Source organism: Mus caroli, chromosome 19 (genome assembly GCF_900094665.2).
Source record: "Mus caroli chromosome 19, CAROLI_EIJ_v1.1, whole genome shotgun sequence".
In the NCBI taxonomy this organism is placed as follows: domain Eukaryota; kingdom Metazoa; phylum Chordata; class Mammalia; order Rodentia; family Muridae; genus Mus; species Mus caroli.
The window spans coordinates 33,482,091-33,493,954 of NC_034588.1; the positions used below are offsets into that span (position 1 = coordinate 33,482,091).

Consider the following 11,864-nt stretch of genomic DNA (forward strand, 5'->3'; position numbering starts at 1 on the left):
CCTGGAACTCACTTTGTAGACCAGGCTGGCCTCGAACTCAGAAATCCGCCTGCCTCTGCCTCCCGAGTGCTGGGATTAAAGGCGTGCGCCACCACGTCCGGCAAACAGGAACTCTTAACGAAAGTTTCATAATTATCAATAGATAATACATTTCACAGATGTATTTAAATTTTTCAGAAAGCTGGGCGGTGGTGGCACACGCCTTTAAATCCCAGCACTTGGGAGGCAGAGGCAGGTCGATTTCTGAGTTCGAGGCCAGCCTGATCTACAAAGTGAGTTCCAGGACAGCCAGGGCTACACAGAGAAACCCTGTCTTGAAAACCAAATAAATAAATAAATAAATAAATAAATAAGTAAATAAATAAAAATTTCAGAAAAACATTCTCTCATGTAAAGCACCAGAAGTAGTTACAGATACACCTCCTTGCCCACCCAATGCTCTGATATTATCAAGGGCTGGAAGGCTCTTGATAGATTTTTCAGCTAAAGTCTGACATCTTGTGGTCTTATTCTCAATTACATTAAAAATTATGAGCTAGATCCACAGATGTCACAGACATCAAGAAGAAAAGGGAAGGGCACACAGAAAAATCAAGATAACTTCAAAAGAGCTGGGCAGTGGTAGTGCATGACTTTAATCCCAGCACTTGGGAGGCAGAGGCAGGCGGATTTCTGAGATTGAGGCCAGCCTGGTCTACAGAGTGAGTTCCAGGACAGCCAGGGCTACACAGAGAAACCCTGTCTTGAAAAACCAAAAAAAAAAAAAATTAAAAAATAAAAATATAAATAAAAAAGATAAGTTCAAAAGCATGGTAAATGAAGCAGAGCTGGAGTAGCCTGGTGGCTCATGCCTGTAATTCCAACACTAAATGCTGAGGCAGGAGAAGCACACACTCAAGGCTAGACTGGGCAGCATAGTGAGGTTCAGGTCAGCCTGAGAAACAGCAAGACCGTATTGAAAACTAGTAAAGAAATAAACCGCAAAATAACATAAGGTAACCTTTTAGAGGCTGGAGTGAAGAGTGCTTAAGTTCTGCTCTAGCAGAGAAGCAGAACTGGGTTCCTAGCAGCAAAGCCACCTGAACTCCAATTCTAGGGGCCCGTCACCGTCACCCTCTTCTCTCCTTGGTGGAACCTGTACTCACGTGTACATACTGCCACACATACACAGGACTAGAAATAAAATCTTTCCAAGGGAGGTCCAACCCCAGCAGCCCTGGGCTGTGAATAACCAACTCTCTCTCCTCTGGGAGTACATTTCAAGTGCTCTGGGTCCCACTTGTCTGAGCCTGCTGCTGGGGGGGGGGGGGGAGGGTGTGGTTTGTGGAATTTTCTCTCGCCATTCCTTTTTATTCTGTAGCTCTCCCAGAGTATGCTCTTGAGTGTTTGAGTTTCACGTGTGAATACAGTGGCTTTATTACTCTCCTCCATTAATGTCCTGCTACCCTTTCAGTTTCCTTCCTGGCCCTGAATGACCTTCTTCTCTCTTCTCCCAAGTGCATTCTAGCTGCCTCTTAGGAAGAAAGAGGTTGTAGGCTTGGAGAAGGTGGGACAGAGCCTTTGAGTCCACCTGGAGAACTGTCTCCAGTCCAGCAGTTCCCTCTAACTCACTGCTGTCCCTTCTAATATCTGATGGCGAGGGTGCAGGTACTGGGTCTGGCCAGGCCCATGTACCTTAGCTCTGGGTAGCCAAATAGAGGGGCATTCACACCCCTTACTAAGCACAAGCAACTTAGTCTTAACGCCTCCAACCACCATCACAGATTCCAAAGCACAATCTCTGGTAATTTGTCAAGCACTTGAGCCTGGCCAAGGCTCTGGCTTTGTAAGGGAGCAGCTCCCTCGTACTGAGAGGTCTTTTAGGCAGAGCCCATTGGTTCTAAGAACTTCAAGAGGTGGCTCTGGCTCAGGGACTGAGTGGAGCTCGTATCAAATCAGGGGAGTAAGGCAGTGTGTTTCTACAGCCACTATAAACTGGGGATATACATGGATCCTCAAGAAATGTATAGGTCTAGTAGTCAGTGCCATGCTTCTACAAGTCAGCATGCCATAGAATTATAAATATATTTCATTATAGAACACTGACCTAGAAGCTGGTGCGCTCTGGTATTGTAAGTGCTATAATGCACTAGATTTCTTTTCAATTCCATATGTGTAACTTCAGACAACCATACTGTCAAAAATTGTGAACTAGTGTTATTTTCCCCATTTCACAGTTGAGGAATTAAGATACAGAAATTAAGTAACTAGTTCAAGGTTATGCTGTTAACAAAAGGAGTCAGCAGAAATGGAGGTTTAGCTCAGAGTCGCACTGTGCCTAGCATGAGCCGGTCCCTGGACTCATCAGCGTAATGAGCAGGGTTGGGTGCTTATTCGGCAGTCATTTGGTTCAGTGCTGTGCATTCCCATCTAGTCCCCATCTAGTCCCTACCAACTCCATCAGCACCATTATTTTCTTCACTTCCCAGATGTAGAAATGAAACTTAGTGAGATTATAAAACTTCTTTGGACACATAGTTGTTATGTGTTATGAGAAAGGACTTAAAAATGAGCCAGTTCAGCCAGGGTAGTGGTGGTGGCGGCACACCACACTTTTAAATCCAGCACACACGAGGCAGAGGCAGGAGGTCAGTCTCTGAGTTCAGGGCCAGGTTGGTCTACAGAGGGAGTGCCAGGACAGCCAGGGCTACACAGAGTAATTCTGTCTTTAAAAAACAAAAACCAAACCAACACAAAATGAGATCAAAGTCAGTAGTTAAGAGCACATATGACTGGTCCAGAGTGCCTGAGTTCAATTCTCTCAGGAAGCTCCAACCACCTGTAACTTCAGCTCCAGGAGAATTAGATATTCTCTGGCCCCCTGGCCTCAGTAGGCACAAGCGACACACATACACAATTAAAAAAAATCTATTACCTTTGGGGGAAAAAAAACCAAGTTGATAACAATAGGCCTTTCCTCTCTTCAAAGCTTTAGACTATATATATATATATATATATATATATATATATATATAGTTTTATTTATATGAGTACACTGTCCCTCTCCTCAGACACACCAGAAGAGAGCATCAGATCCTATTACAAATGGTTGTGAGCCACCATGTAGTTGCTGGGAATTGAACTCAGGACCTCTGGAAGAGCAGCCAGCACTCTTAACTGTTGAGCCATCTCTCCAGCCCTGGACCTATATTTTTTGATACTAGAGGAAAACGTATAGAAAATGTAAACTAGATCATTTCTCTTGCTCAAAACACTCTTATATACTTCGTATAGAACCCAAATCCTGGGCTTCTAGCCCCACCGTGGAAAAACATCACACTACTTTATAGCTTTGCCTTGTAATGTAAGTCGCCTGTGCAATACTTTAGCAAGTACTTACTTCATGTTTTCCTATACAGATCTATTTTACAGTTCACCAAGTTCTTGTGAACTTTCCTGGGTTCATGACATCCCTCCCCACCTTCCACAGCCTTTTACAGTGCTTCTCATCATACAGATGACAAGCAGACTCAAGGACTGAGACATAACTTCTAAATAGGTAACAAGAAGCTAGTGGGCATGTTTTATAAGGAAGGGCGACCAGGACAGGTGCTTTTGATGATTAATCTGTCAGTGGCCTATAAACTGGGCTTGCCGAAACTAGAGAAATACTAGTTTGACTACTGGCATTAAAAACAAATTCTAGGGCCATGGTAGTTTACAGAGGAGTGTTTGGCAGTGGAGGGACAGAAGGAGGAAAAGACGGGAAGAAGGGTGATAGGCCTGGGCAAAATCATGGGCAGTCCCTTCACCATTTATGCAGAACTTGCTGGTAAATAATAGTAAATACACACTTGAGCCTCCTCCCACCCTCTTCCTCGCGGAACCACACTGCTAATTCTTGGCCCGGAGATTGCTTTGTAGCCCAGACTGACCCCCAATTTCACAATCTGCTGCCTCAGCCTCCCAGGTGCTAGGATTATAGGCCTGCACCACCCTAGCCAGCCCTCGGCAGCGTTTCCTTCTTGACTTCATCCCGCCCACAGCATCGCGACCTGGGCCTGAGTCTCCTTTCTCCAGTTTGTTCCTGTTTGGAAGCCGCCTAGCTGGGTAGTAGGGTCAGGATGGAGAGAGCACTTAGAGACCGAGGTTTGGAACTTTCAGAACTTTAGCTAGGTGATCTTCATCGCTCTCTGGAAGATAAAGACCTCTTTCCGTTTCTCCCCTTAATCTTAAAGACTGGGAGCCGGGCTCCCGATCCACGTTGCCAACCCACTCCCGCTGCCGCCGGGCGCTCCTATACTCGGCTCCCGGTGCGCGAGGAGTGGGGGTGGGTGGGTGGGACGTGCCGGTGACGTCACTTCCGGCGTGCCGACGCTAAGTCCGGCGTGCCGGCGTCTGCGTCAGCAGAGAGCGGGGCTGGGGGCACCGGGTTTGAAGTGGTGCGGGTCAGAGCGGCGCCGCCTCCGCCCGTGTGTGGGACCCTGGTCGCTGCGGAGACGAGCTCCGGTGGCCGGCCCATGCCGGAAGGCCCGTGCCGGCCGCTCCACGCCGCGCCGCCTGCCGCCTTGCGCCCGGCGGCTTGGGCCTGCGCCGCTCTGCTCGGGAAACGAACGCCGGAGCGGCGCGGCGTGTAGCTCCCTGGGAGTTCCGAACCGCCGGCGCCGGCCATGGCGGTCTCCAGGTGGGTGTCGCCGCCCGTCAGCTAACGGGGAGCGCGCGCGGGCGGGCGGGCAAGGCTGTCGGTCGGCTCCCGGCGCGACGGTGCGGGGCGTGAGCGCTGCTTCTCGTTCGCTCGCCCAGACTTCCGAGGCTTCCCTTGGGCTCGGGTTACCCGGAGAAGTCGGCTCACGGAGCGCTTTTTCTCCTCGTTAAATGTGACTCGGCGCGTTCGATCTCGCTTTTTTTTTTTTCTTTCTTTTTTCTTCACCACGTTGCTCCTCTTTGGTTTCTCTTCCCTCTTTGAATTTCTAGGCGAGTTTCTTTTCTTTTTCTTTCGTAGTATCAAAGTCTGTTCCCTAACCACCATTTTACGGCAAAACTTGGTAGTAACTGTCGATGGAGGCGGGGGTTGAAATACTGTTATCTAAGAGACCATCTGGTTATGCTAAAATTTAAAAGAATTCACAGCGTAAGGGGTATAGTCTTGCTCACTTTTTTCTTGACGTCTAATTCCTCCTTTTTGTTAAGCAGTAAGTAGTCTGTCAATCAGCATGTGGTCGTAAGCAGATAACTATTTTAGCATCTTTCCCCAAGCGTTATCACAGATCTTAAATTATTGTAAAAATTTGCCCACTTGGAAGAGTCTGGGAAAATTATAGAAAGACGTATACACGTTTAACTTGTGTAGCTTCTGATGATAGAATGAGTTGAAAACTTGGAAATGATTTTGGTGTCCCGCTGACGTTTAAGTCGTCGGGATGGTCTCTCGGTGTTTAGTCGTCAAGAGTTACCAAGTCCTTTAGGATGATGAGTTAACTTAATGAGAATTGAGTCCTTTCACCAAATGCACTGAGGGAGATAAATGACGAAAATACACAGCTTTCACTCATTTTTCGAAATTAGTTGAACACATTCCTTTATGCACAGTGTGTGATGAAGTTTTCTCTTATGAGGAGGGAGTAGCCCAAGTCCCAGACTCCCTAGGTAACTGATGAAATAGTGTGTGGGAGAATCCCATGGGAGCTGAGTGAAGGGAGTTGCTAGGTACTGGTAGCAGGGACACCTAATTTTTATTTCATACGCAGACGTATCCACTCAGTGGGAGAAAGACTCTTATTTCAGCACCCATGAAACTGCTTTAAGAGAATACAAGTGGCGTTTATTGCAAGTTTCTGCAAGTACAGATAGATTTATCTTATAATTTATCTTCCATGTAAATGCATACATATATACATCAGAAATATGTTGGTACATGAACATGAGATTTAAAGTCTCTTTTCTTCCTTCTCTTTCGTCCTTGAGACAAGGGGCTCATGTAGCCCAGGCTAGCCTCGAACTCAGAAGGAGCTCTGGTTCTGGGATTAGAGGTGTGGTGTTACCTGGCCTTCTCAGGGTTTTTTAATTTAAGGGAATTAGTACTTCCTTTCAGGAAGTAGGTTTATATTTGTACAGTGTTGGAAAGCGTGACAGAGGCCAAATGATAGTGCTTTAAAAGAGTCATCTCTGCTTAGCACTAATCTATAGACCCAACTTTTGAAATAAAGAGTGGGCTTTAAAGGCGTTTGGTCCTCATTATCTGCTTTCAAAGAGAACTGCTGTTTGTTGTTCCTGTTTTTTTTTTTTTTTTTAACTTACTGCCATAATTAAAGCCAGCCACATTTTATAGAAGCTTCCTCCATGCTTGGTTTAGTAATCTAAATTTAAGCAAAGGCTTTGGATGCCTTGCTTGGGAGGAGGTATTGGACTTTTAAAAATATTTGTGGATTCGGTTTGAAAAACAAACTTTGTAGTTTCAGGTATGATGTCATGCACTAAGCATAAGTCTGTGCTAAATAAGCTTCATTTTTCTCTTGTTGGTGTTGTGGAAGTGGGGATTAAGTACTTTTATGTAGAATAGGCAGAATATTGTTTGAGAAATGGAGATCGTATGCCAGGATCAAATAAATACTTTTGCTCTGTTTATGTCAGTGCCCATAACTGTAGAGAAACCTTACATTTTTAAGACCCCTTAACCTCACCCCACAAGGGTTACTCTGTGTGACCGTGGCTGTCCTGGAACTTGTTCTGCTTCTGTAGAGTTCACTGGCCTTGAACTCAGAGATCCACCTGCCTCTGCCTCCTGAGTGCCACCACTGCCCAGCATTTTAAGATTTTATAAACATTGGTACTGTTGTTCCTTCTTCTGTCCGGAAATCTGGGGTAGTCTTCCTGTCTTTTTCATTTCCTCTATCTAGGCAGTCACTAGGTTCAATCCTGCCCCACCGTTCTAAGCTTCCTGCAGCCCCTCTTTCTGACTTTCTATAATTGTCGCGTCATCCAAATTCCAAAAGTCTAGTCCAAGACATCTGCAGCAGGTGAGGGGGCGCACCTGCACTCACACACACACTCAACCACACACTTTTTTCTTCCTTTCTATACTTGATCTTAGCCAAAAGGCCGAGTGATTTTTTTCTTCCTTTCTTCCCTCTTTTTTTTTTTTTTTTTTTTTTTTTTTTTTTTTTAAATATTTATTTATTATATGTACGTACACTGTAGCTGTCTTCACACACTCCAGAAGAGGGCATCAGATTTTGTTACAGATGGTTGTGAGCCACCATGTGGTTGCTGGGATTTGAACTCAGGACCTTTGGAAGAGCAGTTGGTGCTCTTTACCGCTGAGCCATCTCTCCAGCCCCCCCCCTTTTTTTTTTTTTTTAAAGGAAAGGGGTTTTATTTTGGCTCAGTTTGAGGGTAAAGTTGGTCATGGTCAGGAAGGCGTGTGGGAACATGAGACAGTTGGACACACTGCATCCACAGTTAGGAAGCAGAAAGAAATGCTCTCTTTAAAAAGTTTTGTGTGGCCAGGTGTGGTGGCACACGCCTTTAATCCTAGCACTCAGGAGGCAGAGGCAGAGGAAGCAGCAGTGTCAGATTTCTGAGTTCGAGGCCAGCCTGGTCTACAAAGTGAACTAGTTCCAGGACAGCCAGGGCTATACAGAGAAACCCTTTCTCGAACCCCCCCCCCCCCAAAAAAAAAGTTTTGTGTGAGGGCTGTTGAGATGGCTCAGTGGTTAAGAGTGCTGACTGCCCTTCCAGAGGTCCTGAATTCAATTCACAGCAACCACATGGTGGCTCACAACCATCTGTAATGGGATCTGATGCCCTCTTCTGGTGTGTTTGAAGACAGCTACAGTGTACTCATATACACTAAATACATACATAAATAAATAAGTATAACTAACGCCTTCACCTGCAGCAGCAGCAGCAGCAGGAGGAGGATCTGACCAGCTCACCGCAGCTTTTTTCTTTGTACTTGTTCTTGTTGGCATCTCCAAATTATTTATCACTTCAGTCATGTTATTTGCTAATATGCAATTTTTTTTTCTTTTTGAGACAGGGTTTCTCCGTATAGCCCTGGCTGTCCTGGAACTCACTTTGTAGACCAGGTTGGCCTCAAACTCAGAAATCCACCTGCCTCTGCCTCCAGAGTGCTGGGATTAAAGGCATGCGTCACCACGCCTGGTGCAAATTTTAATTAGATTATTTTTCTGCCTATATCTGGCTAGCTTTCTGTTGCCTTAAGATGAGGTCCAAATTCCCAAGCTTCTTGTAGATCTCTTGGTTCTTGCATCTTGCATCAAGTTCTCTGCACCTACTGTCCCCCCTCCCTTCTGTCCTCCTTTCCCAGAATATTTTTACTTCCAATTTTTTTGTATCTAGCACAATTAATCTTCCCATCTTGTCTTTCTTGTTACAGTTTGAGTTGTGCCTAAATGCCTACACATCACTTTGTTGGAAGCCTTCTTCCTTTTACTTTACCTGTGCTATTTGCAGTGGTGTGGTTTTTTTTTTGTCTCTCAAAGTATTTATCACTCTTAGTAGCTGGCTGCTTAATTGTTCTCTCTTTTGCTGAATTAATAAATTCTGTTTGGGACAGAAATGTGTCTTATCTTTCCATCTTGAGCAGTGTGTCTGGTTTTTAGGAGCCATTCAATGCAATTTATTTTTTATTGTCTTTTTCTTATTGGAGACAGGAGTCTCAATGTAGTGCCCAAGCTATTCTTTTTTTCATTTTCCCATAGCTGAGACCACAGGAATTTGTCACTCTCTCAGTGAGTGTTCCCTAGTTCAGCTGTAGGTTTTTGCTTGGTCATACTGGGGATTGAACTCAGGAACTTACGAATGCCAGCCAAATATTTTACCACTGAACTATAATTCTAGTTTTGGTGTTGTGAGGTAGACTCTGGATATATATTCCAGGCTGTCCTGAAACTATATTATCAGCCTGTCCTGCCTCTGCTAGGTTTATAGGTACACTAAAGAACTGACACCTAACTATGCTTTTGTTGTTGTTGGGAAGGACATTTACTTTAGCTTTGCATATTTCTAAGTATATTCTACATTTATGAATATATATAGTTATATATAAGTTCATATTTATGTGTGCTCATAAACAGTCTAATGATTATTCTTTCAAAATATTTATTTTTATAGTTTTAATTATGTATATGTGAATGCCTCTATGTGAGGTATGCATGTGAGTGCAGGTTACCTTGGAGGCCAAAGACATCAAATTCCCTGGAGCTGGGTTTACAGTTTATTGTGAGTGGCCTGACATGGGTTCTGGGAATCAAACTAAAGTCCTCTGGAAGAAAAGGAGAGAGTTCTAAACTGCACTCCAGCTCAGGATCGTGTGTGTGGGGGGAGGTGTGGGGTTTTGGGGGTGTGGGTGGGTGTGGGTGGGCTCGAGAGCTTGCTTGTATGTATGTATGTATATGTGTGTGTGAATGAATGAGTATGCTGATGGTGACACACCAGAAGAGGGCATTGGATCCCATTACAGATGGTTGTGAGCCCCATGTGGTTGCTGGACCTCTGGGAAACCAGCCAGTGCTCTTAACTGCTGAGCCATCTCTTCAGCCTAGGATCATACTTTTAAAAAAATAAATGATCAGAATAGTTCTAAATGTTTAAAAATAAGTCCTATTACAACATGTTTTTTTGTGATGTAAATTATATGTAATGTAACCCTGCATTTTGTATGATAAAAAAATTACTGATTCTGCTTACATTTTTTTTTTTTTTCCCAAGACAGGGTTTCTCTGTGTAGCTCTGGCTGTCCTGGAACTCACTCTGTAGACCAGGCTGGCCTCGAACTCAGAAATCCGACTGACTGCCTCTGCCTCCCAGTGCTGGGATTAAAGGTGTGCACCACCACTGCCTGGCTACAGTGAATTTTGATCTGTGGGTGAGGATATAAATTCTCTGCAGAATATCACTGGAAGATATGTCTTCTTCAGGAGCTTACTGTCTAACTGCTGTTAAAATGTGGGTGCTGCTGGGAAGTCAGCTAAACTTGCTATGTTTGCCCCATAAAGCTTTGCACCTCGCCACCCCCCACCAAATTCGTACTTGTTAAGAGCTTGTACTGTTGCTTTCAGACAGTCTAGGTATTACTTGCTAAACCTTTGGATTCTATCTTTTTGGCTTTGTGGCACACACTCTGTTATCTTTTTGACTTAGGGGGAATTAGAAGCAGAAAAGGCAACTCTATAGAGTGTTTTTTGTTTTTGTTTTTTTGCTTTTCGAGACAGGGTTTCTCTGTGTAACCCTGGCTGTCCTGGAACTCACTCTGTAGACCAGCCTGGCCTCGAACTCAGAAATCCGCCTGCCTCTGCCTCCTGAGTGCTGGGATTAAGCAGGGCCACCACTGCCCAGCTTTTTGTTTTGTTTTGTTTTGTTTTGTTTTGTTTTGTTTTGTTTTGTTTTGTTTTTTTAGTGTTTTTTTTAGGTTTATTCAAGGGCAGTGAATCTATAACTGTTAGTTAGGTTCTAAGCTTAATGTAGATTTGTCTTTCTTTGAGACTGGGTCTTGCTTTTGTAGACTAGGTCAAACTCCAGTTGGGTCTTCTCTCAAACTCCTGACTGCTGGGCTTGCAGGCTTGTACCACCATGACCTATGTAGTGTAGATTAGAAAATGTGTGTGTGTATGTGTGTTTGAGTGAGAGTGATACACACTTGCTTAAAGGGCAATTTGAGGAAGTTGGTTCTGGGGGATTTAACTGAGGTTATCAGTCCTACCAGTACCTGCCTTTACTAGATAAGCTATCTTGCCAGACTGATACATTGTTTTTGGTGTGGTTGCCTGTTTATGCCCTAAGTGATTGAGTTGACTGTTGTACTGTACTATTTTCCTATTGGACAGGTAAGTTATTTTTCTTGATTATGTGGGTTCAAGAGTGCAGCTTATATTATTTTTCTTTGAATTATGCATAAAAAGTAATATGTAAAGTATTTCAACATTGAGGATTTATTTTAGAAGCTGTATCCACCTCACTCCCCCATATATAAATTGAAAGTGCTACAACTACAAAAAATTCTGGGAAGAAAAAGGAAACTTGTCTCTTAATAAATTGTTACAGAGGAACAGAACTTTTTGCTCTGTCTTGTTAATTCTGACTACCCTTCTGATACTTTAGAGAAACATTGTTTCAATAGTCCTAGTCTACAAACTAAGCGGAAGTACTTACTCCTCCCCACCCGCCATGATCTGATGACTTGTAGTAGTCTCTGAGTCTGCTTTCTCAGTGCTAAGCTTACATGCTGACAAAAGGAAGTGTCTTATGTGGGAAAGTGCTAAGGAAGGTACGTAATTCCTTATATGAGTCACATAAGGATGCTCTGCCTGCGCCTCTTCCCTTATTATTAAGTTTAGCATTATAAGACTGACAAAAGGTGTTACTATAAATTATAGTTTATCAAATATTCCATTCTTTAGAAAATTCAGAGACAATCAGGAAAATGTAGGGGAGGTATTATAGAAGATTTTCCATTTCACTGTGGTAAATTTCAACATGTTGATTTAGTTTACTTCTCAAAAGTGCATTTATAAGTTTGCTTTATTGTGCTGGATATTAAATTCAGGGCCTTAAGTATGCATGGTAGGCAACTACCTGACAACTGGCCTATATGCTCAGCCATTTTTTTAATTTTAATTGTACCAAAACAAAATACACCACTTTAACCACTTAAAAAGGTATAATTTCATAATTTGAAAATACGTATTTATGTCAAAGAATATAACTTATAATTTTTTATCTTTAAGATAAAGTAATGAGCTGGCAGTGATGACTCATGCCTTTAGTCCCAGCACTTGGGAGGCAGAGGCAGGCGGATTTCTGAGTTCGAGGCCAGCCTGGTCTACAAAGTGAGTTCCAGGACAGCCAGGGCTATACAGAGAAAC

The 11,864-nt window shown here is 43.7% G+C and overlaps 1 protein-coding gene across 1 annotated transcript in view; it reads left to right on the forward strand.

Moving 5' to 3' along the window:
* Positions 1 to 4,421: 4,421 nt before the first annotated feature.
* Btaf1 (B-TFIID TATA-box binding protein associated factor 1) overlaps positions 4,422 to 11,864 on the forward strand; it is an 87,158-nt gene continuing 79,715 nt past the window's right edge. The window contains exon 1 of the mRNA XM_021151415.2: positions 4,422 to 4,663. Within this exon, the coding sequence (XP_021007074.1) occupies positions 4,650 to 4,663 (14 nt within the window). The 5' untranslated portion in view covers positions 4,422 to 4,649. The remainder of the gene's footprint in view (positions 4,664 to 11,864) is intronic.